This window comes from Hypomesus nipponensis, chromosome 16 (genome assembly GCF_054491055.1).
Source record: "Hypomesus nipponensis isolate SF chromosome 16, ASM5449105v1, whole genome shotgun sequence".
Lineage (NCBI taxonomy): Eukaryota > Metazoa > Chordata > Actinopteri > Osmeriformes > Osmeridae > Hypomesus > Hypomesus nipponensis.
Genome location: NC_140376.1, coordinates 1625001 through 1640749, shown reverse-complemented (window position 1 = coordinate 1640749; position 15749 = coordinate 1625001). Strand labels below are relative to the sequence as shown.

Sequence of the window (15749 nt, the reverse complement as noted above, 5' to 3'; positions counted from 1 at the left end):
ACTTGGGTGTTCATAAAGTCATGCCTACTGATGATAACTGAATTACTACATGCACCAGGCCCCAGCATGCTAGCCCAGCCACAGCATGCTAGCCCAGCCCCAGCATGCTAGCCCAGCCCCAGCATGCTAGCCCTGCCACAGCATGCTAGCCCTGCCACAGCATGCTAGCCCTGCCACAGCATGCTAGCCCTGCCACAGCATGCTAGCCCTGCCACAGCATGCTAGCCCTGCCACAGCATGCTAGCCCTGCCACAGCATGCTAGCCCAGCCCCAGCATGCTAGCCCAGCCCCAGCATGCTAGCCCAGCCCCAGCATGCTAGCCCAGCCCCAGCATGCTAGCCCAGCCCCAGCATGCTAGCCCAGCCCCAGCATGCTAGCCCAGCCCCAGCATGCTAGCCCAGCCCCAGCATGCTCCACACGGGCCGCAGTGAAGCCGTGCCCCTGTGCGTGTCATGCTGCGCAGTAACGGGAGGAGCGCTGGGCACCCTGTGGTGCCAGGCTTGTCAGGACAGAGCTGGAGGAGGGGAGAGGGGTGTGGGGTCCCGAGGGGCGCCCAGCGAGTCATCGCGCAGCACGGATAACCGTCTGACAAGTCCCAGCTTGCTCTTCGCTTGACTCTGAAGCCGAATGTTGCTCATACTGTTTTTGGTTGTAGTTTTTTTTTCTTGAAAATAACCCTTTCCTTCCTCTCTCTCTCCTTTTTTCCCTTTCAATCCTCTGTTTTCCCCCTCCTCCCTCTCTCCCCCCCCCCCCCACCACCCCTCTCCATTCACTTCCTCTCTCTCAGTGCTCTCCAGGAGTCATTAAACCAGAACTTCCTGTTGGTCATCAGTCATGGCGAGGCCCAGAGAGAATACAATCTGAACTTCCCCGGGAGCAGGACCATACAGGAGGTACCATCATCCAGGGCTGCTACTCAGCACGTTTCAATCCCAATCACGATTCTGGCTTCCCATGATCAAATTCGCGTGATGGAGCGATATTTAAAAGTCGTCATTCTGGTTTTTTTTGCTTCCTAAAATATATTTACACAATAGTGTCCTGTTGAAGTTTTGCTACAATACTTTATTTATTTGTATTTATTCTTTAAGGAGATGCAGTGTGTTTTCAGTCGCACATGAAAGAAACACTTCTCCTTATTACAGTGGCTGTGAGTTTGTTCATCTATGGCGTAGTTCCTCTACAGTACGTTCATAGACTGATGTGTGCGGATGCGCACAGAGCCTTTCCTCTAATCACCTGTGCTCACCTGAGAGGCCGTATGGACTCCTGACCCACAGCAGGGCTGCAGGAGGGGCAACAAGCTGCTCATGCAGTGCATGGAGGGATCACGCACTGTCCTCACGGAACTACAGCTCTTACACGGCCAGCACACACACACACACACACACACACACACACACACACACAGAGGAAAATGTAACCTTATTTGTCTGCACACTGGTCTTCTCCTCCCTCTCTCCTGCCAGACAGATGGTTTTGACGAGCTCCCTACTGTGAACTTAAGTGTTTCTGTTGGGATTGCAAACATGGGGACGAGGGGGGTGGGGTGGCAGGGCTGGGGGGGGGTGGGTGGCAGCACAGGAGAGGGGACAAAGCAGATTCAAACAGGCCTCAGTTTCAACACATGCTGGTCTTTAGGCATCTTGTGCCCCCCCAGAGAGAACACAGGGCCTTGCACCGTTACCCCTCTGACCCCCCTCCCCCCTCTTCACGTCTTTCTGTTGGACTGACCCAGCTCCCTCCTTTGTCTTAACCTGAGTGCAGTGTCCTGGGGCCCTGCCTGTGCAGTGTCCTGGGGCCCTGCCTCTGCAGTGTCCTTGGCCCTGCCTGTGCAGTTTCCTGTGCAGTGTCCTGTGCAGTGTCCTGGGCCCTGCCTGTGCAGTGTCCTGGGCCCTGCCTGTGCAGTTTCCTGGGGCCCTGCCTGTGCAGTGTCCTTGGCCCTGCCTGTGCAGTGTCCTGGGGCCCTGCCTGTGCAGTGTCCTGGGCCCTGCCTGTGCAGTGTCCTGGGCCCTGCCTGTGCAGTGTCCTTGGCCCTGCCTGTGCAGTGTCCTGGGGCCCTGCCTGTGCAGTGTCCTGGGCCCTGCCTGTGCAGTGTCCTGGGCCCTGCCTGTGCAGTGTCCTGGGCCCTGCCTGTGCAGTGTCCTGGGCCCTGCCTGTGCAGTGTCCTGGGCCCTGCCTGTGCAGTGTCCTGGGCCCTGCCTGTGCATATCAATGGAAGCGAAGCCTGGCCCGGCCTTGTTCTTTGCCTTTTCCAAAGGCTCTGGCTTTGCCTTGTGGCTCCCAGGGAACGGCTCACCCACCACTCTCTGTCTGTCTGTCTGTCTGTCTCTCTGTACCCTCTCTGCTTCCCCTGGGGCTTAGGGCCCTGGTCTCTGATTGGCATTCCCACCCTGGCCTGGTTGGGGTGCGGGGGGGGGGGGCTACGAGTCCCATAGCTGGCTAAGCTGCAGAGCAAATGTTTGCCAGGAAAGTGGTATGTAGAAAGGGTCCGGGGCGCTGGGTGCTGGGCGCTCCGTGACCAGACCAACCGTCCCAGGGATTTCTCCCCGTGCCCCCTGAAAAGCCCCCTTTCTCCTCCCCAAGCCTGCAGCTGGGGAGCCCCCCCAACGCAACACAACAGAGAAGAAAGAGAGGAGCGGTGGAGGGAAGGAAACACAGGAGAGAGGGAGGGAGGGAGGGAGGGAGAGAGGGAAGTTGTGGATGAGAGACATCTGGTCCCTAGTGGAGAGCTTGTGACTGTTTAACAGCAACCTTTTCTTCTGTTTGATTTGCCTCCAGCCAGGGATTACTAGCACTTGGCATTTGAAGTGATTGGATCATTAATGTTGCTGTGAGTGTAGCTGTGCAGACAGCTTGTGTTGAGCTGGGGCAATGTAGCTGTGCAGGCAGCTTGTGTTGAGCTGGGGTAGTGTAGCTGTGCAGACAGCCTGTGTTGAGCTGGGGTAGTGTACTTGTGCAGAGCAGGCCTCTCCAGGCTAGCAGCGGTCTGATGGGAGACCCCAGCCATACACAGCATTTAGCTTTAGCCCTTGTTATGTAGGTTGATATGTAAGTTGGATAACCAAGGCCCTAACTTAAACTCAATGTTTTGTAATGGTTCCAAAAAGAGTGCACATTTACACACGCCTTGTTGTGTAGTCAGTGAGTGAAGGTGCAGTTGTCTGCCAGACAGACAGGGGGCAGCATTAGACAGGTCTGATGTTAACACCTGGGCCAGCGTGGCCAGCAGTTCTTGTCGCTCCCTCCTGCGTGACTGAAGGGTAGGCCTCTAAGCTTCTGTCTGTCTCTCCTAGTAGGGCCCTTTAGCCTGTCTGTCTCTCCTAGAAGGGCCCTTTAGCCTGTCTGTCTCCTAGAGATGGAGGTGTCCTCCTGTCTCTCTGGTGTGGAGGTGGTCCTACTGCCTGTCTGTCTCTCTGGTGTGGAGGTGGTCCTACTGCCTGTCTGTCTCTCTGGTGGGGAGGTGGTCCTACTGCCTGTCTGTCTTTCTGGTGGGGAGGTGGTCCTACTGCCTGTCTGTCTCTCTGGTGTGGAGGTGGTCCTACTGCCTGTCTGTCTCTCTGGTGGAGAAGTGGTCCTACTGCCTGTCTGTCTCTCTGGTGTGGAGGTGGTCCTACTGCCTGTCTGTCTCTCTGGTGGGGAGGTGGTCCTACTGCCTGTCTGTCTTTCTGGTGGGGAGGTGGTCCTACTGCCTGTCTCTCTCTCAGGTTTATTGTTTCTCTGCGGCTGCTTTAACCTCCGAACGGCGCTGCTTCATCACAGCTGGCCTGCCAGTGTTTACACCTCTCTGTCTGTCTCCCTGTCTGTCTCCCTGCCCCCCTCCCTCCTCTCCTGGCTGCCTCACTTCCTGCTGGACCCCCCCCCCCCCCAACCAGTACCACCACAGGCAGAGGAGAAATCCCTGTAGCTTCCCTGGTCAAACACAGATATTACACTCTGCAATAACACTGGCTGCCCAGCCTGACCCCGGGGCACCCTGGCCCCCCGGGGGGCCCCCTCCTGTCAGGCACCAGGCATCTGGCTGCGGTGAGGGGAGAGGGTGCCAGACTGACAGGGGTTTGAGTGTGGTGAGGTGACCCCATGTGAGACACTGCCAGGGGATAGAATGACATTATGAGAACAACGTGCTCTTGATTACCATATACACACACTCACACACACACACGCCCATGTGCACGCGCACACACACAGGCACACACCATCCTCTTATGTCACGTATGTTGTCGTGAAACGGCAGTTGTCACATGTCCCACGTGTCCCCCAGCCCTCTGCTGCCCACCTCCCCTGTCCCCTGACTGGGTTTGGAACCATCCCAACTCCTCCACCTGCATGGTGGGTGGATGTGTCTCCCATAAGGGCTCTGGACAGTACGGTGGGAGGGGGGGGTCAGTCGTGTGTGTGTGTGTGCGGGGGGAGCTTTCCTCCACAAAGGCCAGTTTGCTCAGCATCAGTATCCTGCCCCGCGGCTAAGCTTGCAGCATTCGGCCGGACTAATGCGCCCGACCTGGGCTTTGATCAGGGCCGTCCAGCGCTCATCGGACCTGGCGTTGGAGCTTTTGAAGCGACTAGGGCCGGCGGGCGGGCGGGCGTTGGGAGAGCTGGCGGCCGATGGCTCGCCTGCGAACAGTTTAAAACCAGTCAGGGGAATGTTATCAAGTGTAGATACACCGCGCATGAATGGGAAAAGAGAAATACTGAAATACTGTTCATTTGAGAGCGCGAGGCTGCCGGTGCCGGTATTAGGACAGGCATCCAAGGAATGTCCACAACACCACCGCCTGAGCCCACACTGCTTTAGTCAACCCCTCCATCTCTTTCTTTTCTCTTTCTTTCGGTTTCTCCCTCTCGTCCCCCTCCCTCTCTCCGTCCTTGTTATGGTCCTGGGGTGGCAGTGCAGTGGTCACGGTATGAGGAGGAGAGGGGAGGTTAGAGGAGGAGAGGGGAGTTTACAGGAGGAGAGGGAAGGTTAGAGGAGGAGAGGGGAGGTTAGAGGAGGAGAGGGGAGGTTAGAGGAGGACGGGGGAGGTTAGAGGAGGAGAGGGGAGGTTAGAGGAGGACGGGGGAGGTTAGAGGAGGAGAGGGGAGGTTAGAGGAGGAGAGGGGGTTAGAGGAGGAGAGGGGGTTAGAGGAGGAGAGGGGAGGTTAGAGGAGTAGAGGGGGTTAGAGGAGGAGAGGGGGTTAGAGGAGGAGAGGGGAGGTTAGAGGAGTAGAGGGGGTTAGAGGAGGAGGGGGGAGGTTAGAGGAGGAGACGGGAGGTTAGAGGAGGAGACGGGAGGTTAGAGGAGGAGACGGGAGGTTAGAGGAGGAGAGGGGAGGTTAGAGGAGGAGAGGGGAGGTTAGAGGAGGAGGGGGGAGGTTAGAGGAGGAGGGGGGAGGTTAGAGGAGGAGAGGGGAGGTTAGAGGAGGGAGGAGGAGGGGGGAGGTTAGAGGAGGAGAGGGGAGGTTAGAGGAGGGAGGAGGAGGGGGGAGGTTAGAGGAGGAGAGGGGAGGTTAGAGGAGGAGAGGGGAGTTTACAGGAGGAGAGGGAAGGTTAGAGGAGGAGAGGGGAGGTTAGAGGAGGAGAGGGGAGGTTAGAGGAGGACGGGGGAGGTTAGAGGAGGAGAGGGGAGGTTAGAGGAGGACGGGGGAGGTTAGAGGAGGAGAGGGGAGGTTAGAGGAGGAGAGGGGGTTAGAGGAGGAGAGGGGGTTAGAGGAGGAGAGGGGAGGTTAGAGGAGTAGAGGGGGTTAGAGGAGGAGAGGGGGTTAGAGGAGGAGAGGGGGTTAGAGGAGGAGACGGGAGGTTAGAGGAGGAGACGGGAGGTTAGAGGAGGAGACGGGAGGTTAGAGGAGGAGACGGGAGGTTAGAGGAGGAGAGGGGAGGTTAGAGGAGGAGAGGGGAGGTTAGAGGAGGAGGGGGGAGGTTAGAGGAGGAGGGGGGAGGTTAGAGGAGGAGAGGGGAGGTTAGAGGAGGGAGGAGGAGGGGGGAGGTTAGAGGAGGAGAGGGGAGGTTAGAGGAGGGAGGAGGAGGGGGGAGGTTAGAGGAGGAGAGGGGAGGTTAGAGGAGGGAGGAGGAGGGGGTCGGAGGCTGCAGTAATGTCAGCCCTGTTGGCTCTTGGTGCTAACCAGACCTACTATTGGATGTGTTAGTTGTACACTTGTAATCATCTGGAAACTTCCAGATAGGATCAATCAGTCAAAATGTTCTTGAACATGAGTGAACCTGAAGTAATAATGTTAATATATTACCAGATGTGTGTGAAATAAAAAACGAATACTGTTTTTTGGTTTTAGCACTCGTGATTACTTGTCAAAACAAGGAGACTGAAATGATCAGCTGAGGTAAATGTGTCTTGAAAGGACGTAAGATAGCCAGTATCCTGTGTGACTGGTGTTCTGTGGGTGTTCTGTGTCCCTGCAGGTGAAGAGGAACGTTTCCGACCTGACCAACATCCCTGTCAGGCACCAGCAGTGGGAGGGCTGGCCCGCTTCCTCATCAGACGACTCGGTAAACAACCACACACACCACCCAAACACAACCACCCAAACACAACCACACACCACCCAAACACAACCACCCAAACACAACCACACACCACCCAAACACAACCACACACCATCCAAACACAACCACCCAAACACAACCACACACCACCCAAACACAACCACCCAAACACAACCACACACCACCCAAACACAACCACCCAAACACAACCACACACCACCCAAACACAACCACCACAACACAACCACACACCACCCAAACACAACCACACACCACCCAAACACAACCACACACCACCCAAACACAACCACCCAAACACAACCACACACCACCCAAACACAACCACACACCACCCAAACACAACCACCCAAACACAACCACACACCACCCAAACACAACCACACACCACCCAAACACAACCACATTCTAAGCCTTACCCTTAACTTGAAGAACCTTCAAAGCCCCTAACTGCAAAACATCACTAGTTCCATCAGACAGAAAACAGTCGATCGTGGTCCGGGCTGCAACCATCTGCCGGCCAGTTGAGAGTAAGATGTTGAAACTAATTAAGATGTCAAAGAGGGCTTCCCCTGTGTCCTCTTATCTGTGGACATTAAAGCTCACATCATTGAGTGTTCCTGACCCCTGCTGGCTGGAGGTCACGGCTCTTTCAGCCCCGACCCCAGTCAGACTGCTCAGAGAGCACCATCACTCACAGGCCCTGATGAAACCCCAACCCCTGCCCCCTGCCCCTCCTCCTCCTCTTTGACACCATATGTGTGCCCATTCTAATCATTTGGATTGGACTTTTTCTTTCTATGCCACTGCGAGCTGTTGGGAGTACATACTTCTTAGCCCTAGACTCTGCGAGGCACTACCTTGTTAGCGCTGAGGAGAAACATGTGTGTGTTGTGTAGCTTGTGTAGTTCCTGCCTCGCTGTGCGCTGTCCTGGCTTGCTGCCAGAGATCTGACAGAATACTGTGTCTTCCTCATGTGGCTGGAGAGGCTGCTGTGGTCAGTAAATGACGACGCTGTTTGTTTTGTATCCAACTTGGTTTGTGTCCCTTTTTAAACGCTCCCGTCGTCAATGGTGACCACAACACCTGCACCTGGTTGTTTTTGATGGTTTCAACTAAAGCTGAAAGCTTTTAAGATTTGTTTTGGTTGTTCACTTTGTAGATGTCAAATAATACATTTGCAAGCGTATGTAATGTGTCCCTGAAAGGAGGAAGGACAAAGGCCTCCGCTTCCTCTTCTGTTGCTGATATTGTTTGTTCTCTGTCCGCTTTGTTTGAACCTTTCAGCCTAGAGTAGCACGTTATAGTGGTCCACCCTCCTCTGAGAACCTTCTATACAACTCAGACACACAGACCTGCTACAGACCTGCTACAGACCTCATACAGACATGCTACAGACCTGCTACAGATAGACTGACCTCATACAGACCTCATCGAGATAGACTGACCTCATACAGACCTGCTATAGATAGACTGACCTCATACAGACCTCATACAGATAGACTGACCTCATACAGACCTCATACAGACCTCATTCAGATAGACCTACCTCATACAGACCTCATACAGATAGACTGACCTCATACAGACCTCATACAGATAGACTGACCTCATACAGACCTCATACAGATAGACTGACCTCATACAGACCTGCTACAGATAGACTGACCTCATACAGACCTCATACAGACCTGCTACAGATAGACTGACCTCATACAGACCTCATACAGACATGCAGACCTCCTGAAAACACAGACTTTAGTTTCGGATTGCCCAGTTCGCTTCCTCAACGTTGTGTGTCGGGTGAGCTAAATAAAGCGCGCCTCATGTTGTGTGAAACCAGCCAGGCTGGCGGTTTCCCCCACGGTCGGGAAGGGCAGCGCCTCACATCTCCTCGTCTAGCACCCCAAGCTCAAGCTGTTAATATCATATTATGCATCCATTTATCCTGCTAGTCCTGTTCAGATTAAGGGATCTCTGCTGGATGGGGCTGAGGAGATCTGGGCTCGATCATGGAGTAGGGCAGTCATCCAGACCCCACACCCCCGCGAGGTGTTCACGCCCAGCTGCATGCATGATTCCTGGGGAGGAGATATTAAAAGTGTAATAATGGCTCTCTCCTCCAGCCCCCAATGCTTATTGAATCTCCTGAGAGTGTGTGTGTGTGTGTGTGTGTTAGTATTAACATGGTGAATAACTGGAGGAGCACTCGTAGGAAGGGAAGAGAAATGGCTGATTTCCTGGTTGATTGGCGTGTGTGTGTGTGTGTATTAGTATTAGCTGTAGTGGATAACTGGTGGGGTAACTGGATAGATATATAGATGGAAGGAAGGAAAGAAAGAAAGATGGCTGACTATCATCCTTTTATTCCAGATATATTCCTTCCCCCCTTTCCTTTCCTTTCCTTATCTCCCTCCCCCACCCACCTGTCCTCCCCCCACTGTGTAGCAGCAGTAGTACTCTGGAACTCCAGTCAGGTTCACAGGCCCAGCTAGACACTGCACTGCTGGCAAGCCAATTACCAGCCCCTGGCCGTCACACTGAGGTGAAAGATTCACTTTTAACATCCAGGTCTGGATCATTCCAGAGAGCAGCTAAATATAGCTAATTGAGTCACTTCCTCGGACCCACTGTCGTACGTCTGGGCAGCTTAGGAAGTTCCAGGGTGGGTCGGCCCCTCCCTCTGAAGCGCGCCGCAGGAGCCCACGTACTTGTCGAGGAGCGAGATGTTTGTTTTGCTACGGTTCGACGTCATCGCCCTTCTTGAGTTTCCATAGTGAGTTTCACACAGTGCAAGCTGAAACAGGAGAAGCAGCTGGATGATGCGCTGGGGATGTTCTAGGTCAGAGGAGCACATTCAGGTGGGGTCCAGGTGTGCTGAGGGAGGGAAAGGACTGCTTTCAATTGTTCAGAAGCGGGTTCTGTGTTGGGGGGGGGGGGGGAAGGAGAGGGTTGGTGGAGGGGCTGGGAGGGCAGGGGGGCTAGCACCGCTATCTGTCTCTGTCTCTCCGTCTCTCTCTCTCTCTCTCTCTCTCTCTCTCTCTCTCTCTCTCTCTCTCTCTCATATACTCACACTCTCTCTGTTTTTCCCGGGTCTCTCGCCCTCTTCACCTCTCCCTTCCTTGCTAACAGCTTTGATTGGCAGCTTTCTCCTCCCACACACCTGGCGAATGATTGACAGTTGGCGGTACATCCTTATTAGACCCTCCCCCCCTCCGCCTCCTCCTTCCTCCCCTCCCCCCAGCCCTCCCAGTAATTGCTGACATTTATCCAGTGTTTCATGGTGTTTGCTAATGTATTAATGCTACCGCTCTCTGAGGGGCCCTGGCCTCGGACTCCCCGCCTCCTTAATGGAACTTTCCACCTGACGGGCCCCGCCATGGCTTATTGGGGCCTGCCAGTTGCCGTAGCGACAGAGCTCAGCGATAATCTCGCACAGAGCCCCCCTTCAGGTGACATTCAGTACAGGGAGGTGTGTCTCTCTCTCCCTGTGTCTCTCTGTCTGTCTCTCTCTCTCTCTCCTCTGTTTCAGTCTCTGTCTGTATATGTTGTCTTTCTCCTTTTCCTGTTTCTGCCATCCTTGTCTTTTGAGGATTCTATTTCTGTCAACCTCAATACTCATGTATGTTCGTTAGGTCTCTCTTTCTCTCTCTCCGTCTCTCTCTCTCTCTCTGTCTCTCTCTCTCTCAAGGCTGTGATAGGAAGTATTGTCCATCTGCAGCATTGCGGGCCTAGAACACCTGCTGTTGTGCAACTGATGAGGCATACACACTGACACACCAACACACGATGCATACGCAAACACAACACTAACACACTGACACGCCAACAACTCTCTGGCTTGCCTTTTTGAACCATGCACACACAAGTCAGATGCTGACTCACACACACACACACAGCCTCTGTGCACGACCCCAGATGCTAATCAGGAGTGACATATCTCCCACTGTCTCCAAGGAACCTGAAAAGAGAGAGAATCAACAGGTGTTTAGGGTGGGGCTCGCTCTACCTCCCTCTCCCCTTCCCTGTCTCTGGCTCTTTCTTCTCGGTCCTCTCCTCCTCCCCTCTGTCTTTATTTTCTCCTTTTCTCCGAGCTCTGTTGTCCCTCTCTCTTCTCTTCATCAAAGAGCAGCAGCACAAGGTGGCTGGGCGGCCGCGGCTGCCGTCAGTGCAGCTGTCACCAGTAATTATCTCACACTCACAGCCAGACACCTAATCCAAACACTGCCCCGCACCGGCGCAGGAAAAAGAGAAGAAAAAAAAACGAAACACAGAGAGGATGAAGGGAGAGAGAGAGAGAGAGAGGAAGAAAGAGAGAGAAACTGAGGAATGGGAGTGTGGAGAGAGAGAGAGGGGAGGAGGAGGGGCGGTGGGTTAGAGAGGGAGAGAATTCTTTCTCTTCGCCAGCCCTGGTGCTTAGAGCTTCAATGCAAGTGTTAATTAAAATCATCTAAAAAAGAGGAGCTAGTTCTTTAGTGTGGGGCTGGAGGGGGAGGGTCATGTGGGGGGTTGACCCCTCTCCTCTGCCCCACGGCAAGGCTCCTTCTCCCAACACCACCCTGCCTCTTTACCCCACGGCTGACTGTGCTACCACACCATAATACCACCATTTTACTATACCACTGGAGTGCCCCTCATCCAAACAGATTGTTAGGCTTTAACTACCACACAATACTAGACTCTACCAAACTACCACACAGATCCACACCCTACTGAGCAAGCACACAGTTACTCTACCAAACTACTTTCCAGTACTGCACTACAACATGTTATGGGCCAACATGGTTCCTCTACCATGAAACCCCTTGACCCCTCTACCTGACCGCTATACTGCTGCTGTTACCACACCACTCCAACACACTGTTACCACCCCAACACACTGTTACCACACCACCCCAACACACTGTTACCACACCACCCCAACACACTGTTACCACACCACCCCAACACACTGTTACTACCCCAACACACTGTTACCACCCCAACACACTGTTACCACACCACCCCAACACACTGTTACCACACCACCCCAACACACTGTTACTACCCCAACACACTGTTACCACACCACCCCAACACACTGTTACCACACCACCCCAACACACTGTTACCACACCACCCCAACACACTGTTACCACCCCAACACACTGTTACCAACCCACCCCAACACACTGTTACCACACCACCCCAACACACTGTTACCACACCACCCCAACACACTGTTACTACCCCAACACACTGTTACCACCCCAACACACTGTTACCACACCACCCCAACACACTGTTACCACACCACCCCAACACACTGTTACCACACCACCCCAACACACTGTTACCACACCACCGCAACACACTGTTACCACACCACCCCAACACACTGTTACCACCCCAACACACTGTTACCACACCACCCCAACACACTGTTACTACCCCAACACACTGTTACCACACCACCCCAACACACTGTTACCACCCCACCCCAACACACTGTTACCACCCCAACACACTGTTACCACCCCACCCCAACACACTGTTACCACCCCACCCCAACACACTGTTACCACACCACCCCAACACACTGTTACTACCCCAACACACTGTTACTACCCCACCCCAACACACTGTTACTACCCCAACACACTGTTACTACCCCAACACACTGTTACCACACCACTCCAACACACCGTTACCACACCACCCCAACACACTGTTACCACACCACTCCAACACACTGTTACCACACCACTCCAACACACTGTTACCACACCACCACTTCACTACCCCACCACCCATCAACCAAACTACGGGTGATCAACTATTTGATTTAAGCCACAATTATTATTTGTTCTGATGGGTTCTATTTGACTGTTTTGACTGACCCACTGAGCATTTTGAGATTTTGAAGTCTCTAATGGAAGGGGAGGAGAGACTCTCTTAAACATCTTTCCTGTGGCCCCCTGTCATCCTCTCTTGTTCCGCCTGACCCCTCAAGGCCCCCATTGACAGGGGAAGCCATCAACTTTATTCATACACTTGTTAGGCCCTCAGAAGGAAGCCCTCACATTGTCCAGGAGAGCTGAAGGACCTCCTGGCGCCAAGCCTTAGCCACAGCACGTTTCATTACCACTCCATCAGAAAGCCTCTTCCAATACCACAGACATTTTCAGATACGTCCATCCGGCAGGCGATATAAGATACCTCTGGTGGGAAAAGGCCAACTACAAGAAGATTTGCATCCCAACTGTGACATTTTAAATAGGATTTTTGGGGAGAAATGGGATTTAATAGGTCTCCTTCCATTTGTATTGTATTTTTTTTATTTTTACTTATATTGTTGTTGATCATGATTCATTTTAGTGTCAGCTAGTCTTTGTAATAATATAGATGAGTTCATCCCTCCCTCCCTCCCTCCCTCCCTCCCTCCCTCCCTCCCTCCCTCCCTCCCTCCCTCCCTCCCTCCCTCCCTCCCTCCCTCCCTCCCTCCCTCCCTCCCTCCCTCCCTCCCTCCCTCCCTCCCTCCCTCCCTCCCTCCCTCCCTCCCTCCCTCCCTCCCTCCCTCCCTCCCTCCCTCCCTCCCTCCCTCCCCGCCTTTTCAAATTCCACAAAAATCCTCCTTGAATGAAAAGGATCAACTTGTGACGAAATATGAAATGACACGACGACACGCGAAAACCCCTCCGTGGGGATGTGCAGCCGTGGGGGGTTCAGGGTTTGGGTTACAGGGGATGACGGGCCAGGCAATCCAGCTAAGTGTTTCTACCCAGGTGTCCCCGGCCGAGGCTCTGCTCCCAGAGAAGATTACCAGGACTGGGACACTAGAAACTCTCATGTGCCTGTGTGGCCTGGTGTAGCGTGAACTCTGCGTGGGAATCACCTGCCCCCCCGGTGGGAGGGGGGGGGCGGCCCTGTGAGCTGCTGGACGACCTGGACCGTGTGTCCCCGTCTGGTGCCGGGATGGGCCGGTTAGTTGCGCTGGTCGTGGTGAGAGGAACAGACTCAGATGGTTGGCGATGCCAACAGCGCGTTTCAGAGGGGCCCTTGGAACTCGTAAAGTTCCAGAAAGGGGTAAAACGCTGTTGGGTCTTCGGTAAGTTGAAGTGCTCAGATAGCAGCCAGGCGTGATGATGGGGCGAGCTGTCCTGCTCGGGTCCCGAATGGGGGCCGGAGCAAGCTGTCCTGCTCGGGTCCCGAATGGGGGCCGGAGCAAGCTGTCCTGCTCGGGTCCCGACTGGGGGCCGGAGCAGGCTGTCCTGGCTGGGGGCCGGAGCAGGCTGTCCTGCTCGGGTCCCGACTGGGGGCCGGAGCAGGCTGTCCTGGCTGGGGGCCGGAGCAGGCTGTCCTGGCTGGGGGCCGGAGCAGGCTGTCCTGGCTGGGGGCCGGAGCAGGCTGTCCTGGCTGGGGGCCGGTGCAGGCTGTCCTGGCTGGGGGCCGGAGCAGGCTGTCCTGGCTGGGGGCCGGTGCAGGCTGTCCTGGCTGGGGGCCGGAGCAGGCTGTCCTGGCTGGGGGCCGGAGCAGGCTGTCCTGGCTGGGGGCCGGAGCAGGCTGTCCTGGCTGGGGGCCGGAGCAGGCTGTCCTGGCTGGGGGCCGGAGCAGGATATTACTCATCAGGCCTGGTTTTTCTGGTGGACACAGACTGTTGTTCCTGCTTCACATCCTAAATTACCCAGTTAATGGGAATTGGAAACACAATGGTCAACATAGCGGACACATCCTAATCTCTTTGGGCTTTCGCTCAGCACCCGACGCAGATTAAAGCACTTTGATTGGAGATTAATCTACAAACAAGACTATATGCCTTTTAGTCCAACAATTGGCTTATTCTGAGTGTGTTAAACCAGCCTTATAACTAACACCAAGCAGCCTATTGTGATTGTGCGACACTGTGTGTTGTCGCTTTGTTCTGTGTCAGTCGTCAGTGTGTCGGACAAGCCTGAGTGGGCGCAGTGTTGGTGGCCATAGAGGGCTAGGCTAGCATGAAGACTCCCCCTCGGAGAGGAGATGGAGAGAAAGCTCTGACACTCTCTGGGCCTTTCAGGCTCTGTTGCTGTTGCGTGTAATCGGCCTCCGATTCAACAGCTAGCAGCTGGTCTTAGTGGGAGTCGGTTGCAGACAATAGGCCAGAATTCCACATCCCCCGCCGAAGCCACCCCCGCCCTCACATTGGAAGAACAGCAGACCAGGGAACTGTCCCACTTCTCGTCACCACCCCACCCCGAGGTCTGGGGGTGTTTCCAGGCTAACTCACCAGGCCCCTCCCCTCCACCAGAGCACATCTGGGGGGTAGAGGGTAGCCCTCCCCCTGCTTCCTACCAGAGCTTCCTACTCTATTCTCCTTCCTTAGCCCCTTAGCCTCCTACCCCAGCCCCTTAGCCTCCTACCCCAGCCCCCCAGCCTCCTACCCCAGCCCCCCAGCCTCCTACCCCAGCCCCCCAGCCTCCTACCCCAGCCCCCCAGCCTCCTACCCCAGCCCCCCCAGCCTCCTACCCCAGCCCCCCAGCCTCCTTCCCCAGCCCCCCAGCCCCCCAGCCTCCTACCCCAGCCCCCCAGCCTCCTACCCCAGCCCCCCAGCCTCCTACCCCAGCCCCCCAGCCTCCTACCCCAGCCCCCCAGCCTCCTACCCCAGCCCCTTAGCCTCCTACCCCAGCCCCTTAGCCTCCTACCCCAGCCCCTTAGCCTCCTACCCCAGCCCCCCAGCCTCCTACCCCAGCCCCTTAGCCTCCTACCCCAGCCCCCCAGCCTCCTACCCCACCCCCCAGCCTCCTACCCCAGCCCCCCAGCCTCCTACCCCAGCCCCCCAGCCTCCTACCCTAGCCCTTAGCCTCCTACCCCAGCCCCCTAGCCTCCTACCCCAGCCCCCTAGCCTCCTACCCTAGCCCTTAGCCTCCTACCCCAGCCCCTTAGCCTCCTACCCCAGCCCCCCAGCCTCCTACCCCAGCCCCCCAGCCTCCTACCCCAGCCCCCCAGCCTCCTACCCCAGCCCCCTAGCCTCCTACCCCAGCCCCCCAGCCTCCTACCCTAGCCCTTAGCCTCCTACCCCAGTCCCCCAGCCTCCTACCCTGTGGGTCTTTCCAGGAGGTACTGGACTGGATAATGAGTCCCTCTGGTCTGCTGACGTTTACAGCCTGTCGTGCTCGTTAATTACAAGATGCTGCCTATCGGTGTTTGTGTGTGTGTGTCTGCGTGTGTGTGTGTTTGTGTCTGCGTGTGTGTGTCTGCGTGTGTGTGTCTGCGTGTGTGTGTGCGCTGACTA

General features: G+C 55.4%; 1 protein-coding gene across 1 annotated transcript in view; it reads left to right on the top strand.

Annotated features, from left to right (window-relative positions):
- The window catches only part of faf1 (Fas (TNFRSF6) associated factor 1), a 56384-nt gene that overhangs the window by 11550 nt on the left and 29085 nt on the right, over nt 1–15749 (top strand). Inside the window, 2 exon segments of the mRNA XM_084675805.1 lie at nt 788–893; nt 6398–6484. Coding sequence (XP_084531931.1) covers nt 788–893; nt 6398–6484 — 193 coding nt within the window.